Source organism: Plectropomus leopardus, chromosome 10 (assembly GCF_026936395.1).
Source record: "Plectropomus leopardus strain MGB_pleo_1.0 chromosome 10, ASM2693639v1, whole genome shotgun sequence".
Lineage (NCBI taxonomy): Eukaryota > Metazoa > Chordata > Actinopteri > Perciformes > Serranidae > Plectropomus > Plectropomus leopardus.
The window spans coordinates 32,892,809-32,907,221 of NC_142185.1; the positions used below are offsets into that span (position 1 = coordinate 32,892,809).

A 14,413-nucleotide genomic window follows, 5' to 3' on the forward strand; every position below is an offset into this window, starting at 1 on the left:
TCGATAATGGAGAGGAGAGCCCCTTATACGTGGGAGTGGCCACGTATGAGGGATTTCTGGGAGGCGATTTCACAGAGGAATTATGGATTCAAAACTTCCAGATGATCCTCTCAACTTCTGAAGAGTTATGGGATGCAGTAACAGCTCTTGTAGCTCCTGCTGCATCATGAGGGAGCCGGTTCCTACCGACAAGCGCACAGCAATAGCATCATGTGACCTATAAAAGCTAAAATAGTGTTGCAGTTCCCATGAAATGCCCTCATGCGAGCATTGAACTTTTTTTGCAATAAACGTTTTTTTTTTTTTTTTATTGATGTATTTCCATTAGGCATATTATATATTCACAATTTCAATTTATGCAATTTGAGGGTAAATGAAAACCCGCCTAATGACTAAAAATTATTCACATAAAATCAAGGCTGTAAAATTACACAATCAGAGCAGAGATGTGTACATTGTATAAAAACAAGTGAAAAATGTTTTGGAAACGTTTGACTTTATTAAGTTTTTTGTTTTTTTTTTAAATCTCGCAAGGTCCTTACTGCAAGGGGAAAAACTGTACGTATGGCTGGGCACAGAAAAATCAACAAAGGAAAACAATGACTTCTTGGCATAAGTGTGACAAATTCTCACACAACATGGATACCTTTGGGATAAGAGAGGTGGTCTTTCTATTATTCAACAAATATGCAATGTCACTGCGGAGACTCCTAAACAAAAACAAATGAACACAGCAGACAAAAGGTAATTGTTTCCCCTGGAGAGGAGAATGAACACCTAATTACAGCGATATGTCAACACCTAACTGTGTAAAGCGCTCGTTCAAAATGCCCTCGCATACCGTGGAATGATAATAGTCACATTGAACACTGAACACAGAAAAAGTGTTTGGTACCAGCCAGAACATTTGAAACCGATACACTTGGAATGAGTCCATCAGGAATCACGATGATAACGTATGACAAGAAATGGTTCAGTAACATCTACTGACAATTACATGTTGTCATGATATAGCACAGAAAAAGGACAATTTATTTATTGATTTATTTTTACTGTGGGATACAAATGTAAACAATGTTTAATTTGGTGACCTAAGGGCTCAAAATTATTCAGCTGGAATGCAAAAAATTACAAACAAACTAGTTCCCTTTAATTGTGTTTCGCTATCCCTGAGAACCTTATTCATAATGAAAGAAACCAAAGTCTTGAATAATAAAACACAAGTTCAGCTACAGATAAGCCTTTAAATATTTATAGTGGCCGAAGCGTGGGAGTTGAAAACACACAACATAAAAGAAAAAAATCGCCACAAAAGTAATGATGATGGTGTTATGCTGCCAGGAGTGGGAGGGGGTCTGGAGACTTCGCTTAATTACTCCTCGGATGTACTCTGAATCCATCCCTTGGAACATGATGGGGAGGCATGGGAGAGAGAGAGAGAGAGCGCTGTCCGAGCGAACCGAGGCCGAGCGATTCCAGGCCAAGGCATGGCAGGCAGACACAGATCGAGACAAGCTGTCAAGAGGAGGGCTGTCATTTTGGCTCCTTGGTGCCGTTCGGTTCAGCAGAAAGTGGCGGAAATGCACGGGCACAAAACAGACTGGGTACCCTTAAACAAAAAAAAACCCCTGAATGCCCAAAGTGTAAACCAGAAATGATTCCAGCATCTCCCTGAACAATGTGTGACTGCAGACGCGACTGTGGGACGTTGGGTGGAATCCATGATTGCTTCAGTGGACGGAGGGAAGATTTCATGATCATCATGCAATATTTAGCCTCCACACTCCCATGCTTACTGTAGGCGAATGAGCCTTACCCTTGTTAAATCACTACAGCTTTGAGTGTTAATATTTGGAAATGTACAAAGCGTGGAAATATCAAGGGCAATGTGCAAGAATATTTGGCATTTCATGGTCTTGTTTTCTTTTTTTCTTCTTTGACTTGCTCTGGTCCATGACTTGAGGGAATTGCAAGGGCACCAGGCCTCTGAGTCCCATTCCACTTATTTTATATATTTCTGCAATTCCAGCATGTTTCTATTTTTCATATCTTTAAGGCCACAGTTTTAAGCAAACAAAAGTCCTTCCTAAAAGCAAAACTAATCACGAGAGACTGGAACCATACAGAATATTGACCCTTTGGCCATGGTTTCACCCACTTCACACTGCTACAGTATTTGATTACGCTGCGTTTACGTGAAATCAGGCAGACAGCAGACTGAAAACACCAGGACGGCAGGAAAAAAAACAAACAGTCTGACAGAATGGCAGGAAGGTAAAACTAAACCTGCGAGACGATATGTTGTGATGGTGATGCTGTACTGTTTACAAAGAATGGAAAAAGATATAATAAATACAATCATTTTGTTTTTTATCTCATGTAATTTTCTACTAATGTCCAGATTGTTCATGTTTTCTCTTTGTGCGAAGGTGCAAAAAACACAAAACATCCGGTCGTAAATTCCATCATGGAGGATGGCAAAAAACTTAAAGTCAGTGCCATCTACCATTACCGTTGTTCTCTGTCGGCCACAGCTAATGTTACCGTCCTGCAGGGGGTCAGGTGTCTTAAAACCAGCACCACAAGGCTAACCCAGCCACTGTGCCCCACATTTCTAACAAATGACCTGCAGACAGTTTAGGCATATAGTCTATTTTTTCCATGAGCTGCAAGCAAATGTGACAGAAAAACACACTGGAACAATGTAAAGGATATATTAAACATGGATATATATGGATATGGATATATTAAAGTGATAAAATATGCATCCAGTGCTTCCACATATGTGTCAGCTGTGTCTAAACAGACAGCGAGTGAGATGAGCGGACACACAATCAGACAGAGACAGAGCTCTATATGTGATTAGAGAGAGCAGAGGAGCAGAATCGCTGCTGACCGGTGCAGGGCAATGTGCCTTTAGTGTGATTGCTGGCAAACAGCTGTGTGACAATTCACGTATTGGACACTTCTGCGTCCAGTGTGAACCCGGCGTGAGAGTGACAGAGAGAGAGAAAGAGAAGGTGGACTATTGCACTGTTTTTTGGTGAGTTACTACTAAGTAGAAGCCTTTGATGAAGACGCAGCTCTTAAAGCTCACCCGAATCGCAGACCGGCAAGTCACCCCATGAGTCAACCCACGGTTTACCACTTTTCTGCTCTCATCCACTAAAATGACAACCAGTTTGCCATCTGCCACCCCCCCGATTCCACATGAATACAGCATGACAACAAATGTTACTGCACAAGCATTTTTTTAGATGTATGTGTGAAATGCAGGTATGTCTCAGCTGACTGTGAGGATAACAAAGCAATATTCTGTATGGTTCTTGACTTAGTAAAAATATTGGTGTATGTCAATAATCATAGTGTGTCTCTTTGCAGAGACGGAGCACGGTTGATAGGACTGGATTAGGACCCCAGTGGAGTGACGGACAGTGCAGCCTCCGCCTTTAACTACTGATGCCCACCACCACGGGTGTCTCTCCGTTACACAGACCCCCACAGGGCTAAGCAGGGGTCAGTATTGCATAGATAAGGTATAGGGTGTAGCTTTTCACATGTGTAGTCACATTTTTTGGGCAATCAAAGAAAAAGGAAAGAGAAATCACTTTTTTTTGTCAGTGTATTTTCTGCCCATCGGAATATCCATGAAAAAAAGAAGTCTCAAGTGGTCGGTCTCGCTGTAGGTACTCTGTTGGTATTATTACAAACGTGATCACGACGGTATAAAAAATAGCCTTTCGCTGAGGTCATCAAGTCTCCCAAGTCAGTGCTGAAAAGGGCCCTTGCCAGGGTCAAGGGTCACAGTGCAATGACAAACTGTGCAGTGCAACTCCCCGTCCCCGCACGCCAACCTCAGAGCTCCTCCTTCCTCTTGACAACCTTTTCCTGATCGCGTCCTCTTAAGCTGCGCATGAAACCTGTGAAGCCCGCCTCCTGCGGAGACAGAGCGAGTAAAGCACAACTTCTAGTGATCATTTCACAACTTGCAGTGATTTAAAGTCTTGAAATGCCTTGTTTCTGATCTTACAGAGATCAGAGTGCCGTCATTAAATATTATTTCAACTTAGCCTGGCAGCATCGAGATAAGACAAGTAAACACGGACTCCAAATATTGTTGCCAAGTTCAAGATCAATCTGTTTAGTCCTATCCAAAATATTGATATCCAAGTGAAACGAAAGTTAGAGCATCTTTAGCCGCTGTAAGGTGATTTATCTTCCAGTGAAATTGAACATTTGAGTAGGATTCAGTTACAAAAGGGATTTAAATCAAATCCTTCGCATTTGATTGGAGTACTAAAAAGTGGGCATGCTGAGTTTATTGTGACACGGAGCATGTCAAAGTCACATTTAACTTTTAACTTTAGGATATAAAATTTCATCACTTCATCATTTTATCCTATTGGTCATTTGTGGTAAATTTTTTTTTGTCATAACCAGCATTTAAAGAGTTTAAAGAGATTAAAGAGTTTTTTTTATGTTTTGTAAGGTCACAGTAACCTTTGTCTACCAAATTCTAATCAGTTCATTCTTGAGTCCAAGTTGACAATTGTGCCAAATTTAAAAAAATTACTTCTGAAACAGGGAAAAGAAATCGCAAGATTCTGATTCATGCTGTTTTCGGGATATGACACTTCCCTGGAAACCTGTTTCAAATCCCTGTTTATATAAATCTAACGATATCCAGGCTGTCTGAATCTTTGACTCCTCCACAGTCACCCACTCCGACAGTTTAGTTCCCTCAGTGGGTAAGGATGTACCCACTTTGGTTTCTGATTGCCTCGTCACTGTTGTCATTCTGGCATGTAGATTTACATCACATTGTTTGTCATATTTCTTTTTACTAACGACTCACTCAATTTGATTCAATGCGCATGGCAGGTAATGATTGGAAATTTGTATAAGGTATTCCATGTCACAGGATGAAAATGTAAATTGTGGCAACCTCTTCAACAAATTTTCTTTTTCTCTGAATTGAGATGTGTTATGTTCCAGGTTTATAAACCAGGATAAGATGTTGCAGAACCCAAACACAAAATTCAAAAACCTGATCATCACAGGGATACTAGTGAATAAGCCAGACTTTAGAAGGTAAGCAAAACAAATGGTCCAAGTTTCTTAAACTAGCATGAATGTAAACAGGTTATCCCATTGGCTGAAATCCTGAATCTCATTAACTGCATCTGCATTTTGACAGATTTCACAATGTTTTGCACTTCACAGTTGATTCCATTTCTTTGGTTAAAAAGTTCTGCTTTTCTCTCAGCAGCATTTCGAGTCACGGAGTAATCAATCTGTTGATCCAATCAGAGCCAATCAAATTGGTGGATGAGAGGAGAAGCTGCTGCAGAAAGCAAACTTTGAGACCCACGATGAGCAGTTACAGTTTCACTTTCGCTGCACGTTCTGCTGCTCCATCTGTGTCCAGAGTACACTGTTAACTTTGAGAATCATTACTCTAATACGGATATATCAAAGCTTGAGAGTCAAAGACAACACATCTATAATTTTAACCTCTTTCACTCTACCCCTCCTAACCATAGACCTATTTTTGGTGTTTTTTAAGGAGGAAAGGGGAGAGAGATAGAGAGAGAGAGATAACAGGTCAGCACTGTGTGTCAAGCATTTCTAGGCATAAGTATGCAATAAATTTGTTTTGGCTAGGCGCCTTTTCAAACATCTTTCACCTCCTTTAACCTTTGTGAAGCAGGTTTATATTGGATTTGGCTCATGTTCTATTCTATTTCCCTGTTTTATTGTTCTGTAACAATTTTAATTCAAAGCAGGCATTTTTATTGTTTTGTTTCGATTAGTTGATGTTTCAGCATCTATTAAGCACTTAGTACTTTTCAGAACGAATAAACTTCATTATAAGTGTAAAACGACATGTGGAAACCCTGGTGCTGCATGTTGTGAGTATGTAACCAAACCAGTTATGGGGTTTATGTGAACCAGCTTAGATTTTTATTAAAGAAAATAATATATTTTTAAGTGCTCAGTAAGTGAACTGTTTCAGAGTCAGTGATTAAAAAGAAAAGAAGTGAAGTGATACATGTAGCAGCACTTACCCCACGATCTCCATTGTATTTTTCCACAAACTTGCCATAGTTGTAGTGGTTGAACGTTGGGTAGCCCTCCACACCCTCCTGCTTACAGAGGTCATGGTTCTGTCCTTTTGTACAGTCCACAGCAGCATACACAATCTGAGGAAAAGAAAAGCATCACCTTTAGTGTTGTGTTATATAAAGTATGTAATTGGGTTGGAAGCTGGGGTCTGCATGTAATCCAATGATGCATATTTCAATCTTAGTGTTTTTTGTAATCTTAAGAGGTATCTCGCAAACACATTTATATTCCAAATTCTAAATATTGTCCCAAAGATCCTTTCATCGACCGTCTTTGCGGACATCTTGGTTTTCCAACAAAAACTAAAGAGACAGATGTGAAAACAGAGATGAATGGAGCGTTTTTTTCTGTGTAGCATTGGTAATTGATTGAGATGGTTATTGTCATGATTTTAACAAGGTAGATACATTAAAATTTGAAAAATCTACTAAAAGATGGGATGTTTGTGCTCATGACAGCTTAAGATGTAAACATTAATGGCGTCCTGCTCAGCTGAGCTGTAACGTTTGCTAGCTCAGTGGTGCTAGGTCAGCTAGCGGTAGATGCAGTGCTTCTGCACAGTGATACAGTTGGCGGTTGTAGAAAATAGTTCCTACATTAATCTGCTCACAACAAGGTCTGGGAATTGTCTTGAGTAACTGGGTCATGATTTCTGGAAAGAGAAATTGCTGTTGAGTTTTGTACTTTTTTAGTGTTTTGATCAACACAAGCTGAGTGCCATCTGGTTTCATTATACTGGTGAGAAGGCAGACGTCTCTACTGCCGATATCTCCAACACTCGGCAACTAACAACAAAACAATCTAGACTGAAAAATAGCACAAAAAGTAAAGTAAAAGTTGTATTTTTGATTTTTAGATGAACTGTCCCTTTAAGAAAAGTCGAGGTCATTTCTTGATAATAAAAACACTGTACACCATTATAAAGTTTAATGTTGGTATTCATTTGCCCAGCCTGTGGATATTAAAGCAAGCAACATCTTCCTCCTCCTACAACCTTTGTGAAGCAGGTTTATATTGGATTTGCCTCATAGTCTATTCTATTTCTCTGTTTTAGTGTTCTGTAACGATGATTTTAATTCAAAGATGGCATTTTTATTGTTTTGGTTCAATTACTTATTGTTTCAGCATCGATTAAGCACTCACTACATTTTCAGAACAAATAAGCTTTATTATGATTGTAGATCAATACAGCAAAAATGTTCACACAGGATATTACAAGAGAATATAATAGAGAACTCCATAATTATCAACAGTAAAATGGCCATTTACGACGAGTGCTTACATGTACTCAGCCTCTCTGGCAGTGAGCAGGCTCAACACATTCTCCTAATCCAAATTTAGACCACTAGTTTCTCTCTCCAGGTTACAAAAAAATGACTGATGCATCGCTGTTCGGCTAAACTGTTCGGTGTGGGAGGTGGGGGAAAAAAAATCCCACAACAATCACTCCTACATAAAACAACAAGGGAGATTTATGTTCCGAGGCTGTTGCATCGATTAGTGACAAGCCGCCCCAATGAGGCGTAAATGCCGCCTCACTGATACATGGCGCACTCAGCGTGTCCTTTTGGACAGCTAAAATGTCACCCACTCTCAGGGTGCTGAGCGCTGCACAGTGAACTTGTCACCGTCAAATAATCGCTCCCCGTCTATCTGACTGCTCCCGCTGAATGCGGAAGCGACAGATCTGCTGCGGAAGGAAAACATCAGAAGCTTTCTCTGCGCGTCCAACCGAGAGGCGATGCCCGAAACTTCTTGTCCTAATTACAGAGTACAAGTGCTGCTAGTTTTTTTTCCCCTCCATGCAAATACAAATACTCAAATCTTGAAAATCTGCATAACATATTGTGAGATGAGCACACTGATGTTGAGTTCTTTGTCTGCATCACCAGCAAAGACATCTGCGAGCACAAAGGCAAGAAACAGAGTCTTCTGCACATCAGTGGGGAAGACAGAGCGTATAAGGGGATATTCTTCTTCTATGGTTTGTTAATAAGGTGTATTAAAGTAGGCCTCAAAGCGCCTCCACTACAAGAGGATTTCACGGACTTGCTGCAAGCCGTGTATAATCAGCAGGACTGAGGTGTTTCACCTTTCAAAGGGCAAAACAGTCAACAGAAATGTAGCTGACAACTGCCCAAAATCACCCTATTCTTAACTCTCTGATGCTGCTCACAATGTGAAGCTCTTTTTGTACTTGACCACCTCTGAGTTCGTTTGAGATTCACAGAGAGTCCTTTGAGCACCAGCGACCACAATGAGGACATAATGTAACTACCGACTCCATCCGACTGCTCATCCCAGCGCGTAATCAATCAGAGTAGCTGTGAATTGACAGTAGAAAATGAAGCCGTAGAGTCGTTGTTCTTCAAAGGTCTGCAGCCAATTCCGTTATTGATTCGTCTTCAAGTGACAGAGGGGCCCCACATTATTTCATTGATCCAATAGCAAAATTTCAGAGGAGCGGCATATTACCAGTTGGCTTGGTCTCATTCCACTGGAGTCAGGATGAAGAGCAGAGCAGTAATCAAACTGTGCCGATTAACTCAGAACGACTTCTGTTCTCACAACAAAGTTCCTCTGCTGACGTCCCCGAGCTCCTCTTTAAAGCCTCCCGCAGACTGAGATTTTTTATTTTTAATATTAAAAGTTTAGTGAAAGCTACACTCTGTGACATGGATCTTAATAAACTTTGGTACGACATCAAGTTTAATGAGTGCAGACTGATGACATCACCTACTGAATCACAGGCTAAGACCAACGTCCATCGACGTCAATACGCAAGAACAAAACGTCCTCGTCATTCATGTACGCTGCTGTTCCGCTACGAGACAAATGTTAACATACAAATCGAGCACTCGCTATAGTGGCATTTCTGTGTGTCAAAAAAAAAAGTCTGAAGAGTAGGAGGAGGAGGTGGACGCTGTTGTGGTTCGGGAAAAGAGGCCAAATCTGCAACAAAAGTTTGAAGTATTTATTAGCATCTAGTAGCATTTAGCAGAGCTGCATTGACCAGTGCGTCATTTCATGCTGCATTTCTATTGGCTGGTTCCCAGATCGTAACAGCAGTCACACAGTGAGATGTTCATCCCAAATTTCTGACACTGCCAGAATTTAATCCCAGGCTGTCTTTGATCGCAAGACCGTGACAACAGCCGTCCTTTTATACCAGTGTATACCGTGTAGGGGTTAACAGATTATCAGCCTGACAGATAATTGAGACCGATATTTTGGCATTTTGCCGATTATCTGTATAGGTATTTCATTTTAATGATCACCTATGAAATCAATTAATTAAAAAGTGCAAAGAAAGTGTCAGCATGGGAGGAACTTTTACTTTGTAAAACCTCAGCAAGCTATTTTTATTTCTTAATTTTTTATTCAAATATTTGTAGGGAACTTTTTGTGTTGGAGTTTGTTATATTAAAAAATTTAAATATTGACAGAAATACTTTATTTTTATTGTCAATGCACATCGGTTCCAAATATCAGTTATTGGTCTCATTAACTACTAATAATCATTATCAGCTCTGAAAAGTCACCGGGCTTAAGACTGGTACTGGAGTGAATAAAGGAATAAATTCAGTTGGTATCTTGTAGGGATGAACCGATTTATCGACTTTAGGTCAGTATCAGCTGACATTCATCTTCATTCAAATAAGATGACATTCACACGTGGCAGTGGCTGATGTTTTTATGTTGTGTCACATCAATTTTGTGCAGGTTAAAGAGCAAGACTAACGGCGTCCCGAGGACAAGAGAAAAACGTGTTTGGGATGAAAGGAAGCAGGAAACTTACTGTTGACACTTCAGGGGACTTAACCTTTTGTTTGTGATGCTAACCTCATTGACTTGAACGCTTTACAAATGAGGGAACTTATCATTGATTTTAGGAAAGACAATGATAAGCCCAAAGTGAGCACAGCACACGGTAAGGAAGTTGAGATTGTTGACTCTTATTTGAACCTTGTGACCTTGTTTGACACGGAGTCGATCATCAGATGTGGACAACAAAGAACACACCTACTGCGGAAACTCAACTCCTTTAAAATCTGCAACACCATTTTAAGCATTTTTTAACCTATTTATCAAAAGTATTCTGACTTTTTCTTTAATCTGCTGGTTTAACGGGTTGTCTGTGAGGGACAGAAACAGTCTGAACGGTGTCGTTAAAGTCTGCTGCGAGACAATCAGAGTCCAGCAGAGAGAAATATGCTCCCTTTGGGAGAAATATGTAGCCCAGAAAGTAAAAGGAATTATCAGTCAATCTGATCACGTCCTGTCAAGCGAATTCACTTTAATGCCCTCAGGCCGGCGCTACAAAGCACCCCTTAGGAAAACAAATCGCTATTCTAAGTCCTTTATTCCTTCTACTATCAGGCTGCTGAATGTTGACAGTAGTCTTTTGAAAATGTTTTATTTTGTAACCACAGAGTTGTTTTTTTATTGTATGCATATGCATTTATTGTATACATTCTGTGAATGTATTTAAGTAACATGCAATGGAGTTAGAGTGTCTTATTTATGTTTACTAGCTTATGTATTGAAGGATGGGCATTTTTGTTTAAATATTTTTTGTTTTTCTGCCTGGTCCTCGTGCGAGTCAGTATGCACGGGACCGCACCAGGTGCCAGTGTGCATCTTTGCCCGTATATTGATCTCTCTGAAAAACTACTACTGCTGCTGATTGCTGCTCGTTCTGTCTGTCAGTTTGTGTACGGTCTGAGAAGACTGTAAAACTGAATTGCCCTTCTAGGATAAATAAAGTTGTCTGACTCTGAATCTGAACAACAAATCTGTAAAGAAATCAGCAGCAGGAGTGCTGGCTACTGTCAGCTTTTAGCAGCTGGTGTCTGGAGTTAACAGCTGACGGAGGTTGCATCGAGTTACGTTATAATGCTTTCAAGCTCTCCTCAGTAAAAACTAGTATATGGAGAGACGGTAAATCATAATGTTCTCCTGTTTTGTTTTGTTTTTCAATGTAATCTTATAATAAAAAGCATTTTTTCCGGGGAGGAATTTGTTAATATTTGCACAGCAATATAAAATAGACATAAGAGGACGAAATATGAGTGACTGAACTCACCATTTTGTTGTTATTGTTGTTGTGTCTATTTAAATGTTATCTGTGTGCCATTTGCTTTAATTTGTACAGCTGTGGTTGTTTTAAATGTACTATATAAATAATCTTGACTTGATTTGAACTCAATACTACTTGAAACTGAATTGAAATTAAAATTTGTACAGCCCTCTGGGGTTTGCTCTGTGGTTGGGTTGTAATGAACTTTGACTTGACTAATTTTTAAGTCACTTTGTGTTGCCTTTGGGTGTGAAATGTGCTATATAAATAAATTTCAACTTTTATGACAACAGAAATCTTTTGGCAGAAAAACAAAACTATATAAAATTGTCTTTGGATGATGTTTGCTAATCTTGTTTGTACAAGGTTCGCCTAAAATCTTTCTTCTAAAAAATGATATATAAAGTATACACAAAGTACAGTACTATATTTAAAAAAAGAGAGCTGTAATATCTTAATGCTGTATTTTCAGTTTAGTATAGTTCAACTTGTTTTTTTAAAATCTTATGAAGTGGGTGTATATTTATGTCTGTAATGTGATGCAACTCCTGTTGAAATGGTTGGGTGGATAATTCTGACGTTTTATTTCGACAAGGGACTCATTATTTTCACAGCTCTGGCCATCATTTGCATTAGTTATGATAGCACTTTACTCATCAAAGCCATTTATGAAATTTGGAACGTAGCAATCGCAAAAACAATTTCAGATGAGGCAAGAAACTCGATTGTTTTGACAATCAGACAGGTTGTAAACAAGCTGACAGTTTAGCCTGAATACCCAAACCACTGCATGTGGAGGTAAGAACAAAATCAAGCTCATACGAAATGTCTGTAATAAAATGTCATTGCACAGGAGAGCAGTTTATAGTGCTCTATCAGCCAAATTTTTCACAACTTCACCCAAATCTAAGTAACTGGTGAGGACTGTGTTTTTTATTGCTGATGGGAATGATAAATGACCTAAATGAGGATGGACAATGAAAAAAATGGGGAAAAAAATGGAAGAAACCTCCGGAAGAGTAACTGAGGAAGGATCTCTCTCTCAGGACGGCCAGAAATAACTGTGGAGCCCTAATTAGCGCCATGGTTGTGGTCAGTATATTTCTATTTAACTTTACAGGGACTTAAGCAGCACCGTGGCAGGTCATGTTGAGCAAATCCATAAAAAAACCCATCCAATCCTCAGATGAAACACTTTTCTTATTACAGTGGCAACGGACAGCTTTTGGAAACAAGCAGTTCCAGCCAATGTGCGCCTTTTAATGCTGGTATTGATTAGAATTTGGGGAAAACACAAACAGCTCAGAACAAACCCGAGGCACACAGCTCCCCCGCTGACTTACAGCACAGAATGTGGAGTTTTAATTGTTTGCGTCTTCAAAGCTGCAGCTAAGCTCGTGTTTGTCTTTGGTAAATGAGGCAAGGGCAGCTAATAGACTGTGATCAACACCGGCCGGGCGCAATTCACTGGGGCTCGGCTTTATAAATAGAGAGGATTGCCGAGCAAACACATGCCCAGTTCTCAGACTTGTTCAAACACAACTTCACACCTCCACTGGCTACTGGAGGGACGACGAGAGGGAAGAGATCTTAAACTCGTGCTTTTATATAACCCTCGCAGATAGGAGGGTCCCCTGGTTTTGGCAGCTTGCGGAGGTTTCATCACAGCTGGTGAAGCAGTGCCAAAGCGCCTTCAGTTGTTGTGGCAGCGAGATACTGGATGTCAAAAAAACATTTCTGACTGTTCTGATAGTCCGAACTTTTTTCTCAAAATACAAAGTCAATATTCTTTTTCCATCAGGCGGTCAGGGTCTCAATGGATTGTGTTTCTTGGTGGCCACTTTAAGAATCGTTGCTCCATTAAGGATATATCGAAACTGAGTCAAAAACAACATATTTTTTATATTTCAGAGTATGGATGGGCAATATATCGTGTCGAGATATGAGACTATATATTGTCTTAAATATTGGATAATGTTATATCGTGATGTGAAATAAATTGTGTTTTTCAGTATGCAGAAATATTCAAAGACAATAGATTAAAATTACACATTGTACTGCATTGTACAAAACTGCATTGGCTCTGCTAGATTTCCCCTCACCAAAATTTAGCCTGACTTTGGAGCATTTTTTAATACCAAAAGCAACAAGCAAGCATGACACTGCTGGTACCGAGTAGATTCGTTTGTTCAGGAGTAATAAAATTGCTTTGCTCGGGAGCCTATTTTGTAAAATGAAATAAGACCAGGGGCCAGTCAAAGCAGTCCCATACATGTTTCTAGGATTTTAGGACACTTCTGAGACTTTAGGACGTTTCTACAATTTTAGGACATCTCTCGGATTTTGGCATGTTTTTATGACTTTATGACATGTTTAGGACTTTAGGATGTTCTTAAGATTTTGGCGAGTTTCTTGGATTTTAGGACATTATGGGCTCAGCCTCGACATTTGGGGATCCTCCACTGGCACTTTTTTATTTTAAAAACAAGCTCTATTTTGATGCTGTTTTATGCACTCTGGCATTTTATGGACACTAAAAGTAAAAAAAAAAAACTATTCCAATTGTGAATCACTTACCTTTTATTGTGAGTTAAAAAATGGTTAGGGAGCCACCTGGCAGCCCCACTAGGGGCCAGATTTGGCCCGTGGACCTTAGGTTGAGTATTACTGCCTAGGCCTCTAGTTTTACAAGATGCCAGTATGTTAAATAGCTTTAACACTCAGCCCACTTCAGTCTCTGAAAGACAGTAATGTGAGCCAAGGACTCAGGCATCGGCACAGAATGGAAGAGGTTAATACTGATGATGTAATGATGTATTTCAGTGTTTACTGTAAGAATGAAGAAATCAGCAAAAGCATGTAAAAGTTCCTGACAGTTGCAGCTGTAAGGCAATACTCAGAGAGTCGTGCAAAAACATTTTTTTTCCCGAATCATCTGCTGAGGTTTAATGTTATCGAGAACTGTTACAAAAGATTGCCTCAGAAAAATGGATGACTAAATTGCTGAGGACACGTCACTGTTTCACACCATCTGACAATGATTTTAAAAAATTCCTAACAAATGAGAGAGCAACATTGCCTGAGTACTTTTGGAACAATGTGCGTTTAACATTAAGCATCTCCATGAAACACTAAAAAATCAAAAGGCAAAAATATGATGCTGTTTTTTAGATGGTGAGTGTCTCTTTGAGATGATAAATCATAACT

At 39.6% G+C, this 14,413-nt stretch overlaps 1 protein-coding gene across 1 annotated transcript in view; it reads right to left on the bottom strand.

Moving 5' to 3' along the window:
• Nucleotides 1–479: 479 nt before the first annotated feature.
• Nucleotides 480–14,413, bottom strand: part of pdia5 (protein disulfide isomerase family A, member 5) — an 81,843-nt gene continuing 67,909 nt past the window's right edge. Inside the window, exons 16-17 of the mRNA XM_042494233.2 lie at nucleotides 6,069–6,203; nucleotides 480–3,936 (exon numbers count right to left, since the gene is read on the bottom strand). Coding sequence (XP_042350167.2) covers nucleotides 3,856–3,936; nucleotides 6,069–6,203 — 216 coding nt within the window. The 3' untranslated portion in view covers nucleotides 480–3,855. The remainder of the gene's footprint in view (nucleotides 3,937–6,068; nucleotides 6,204–14,413) is intronic.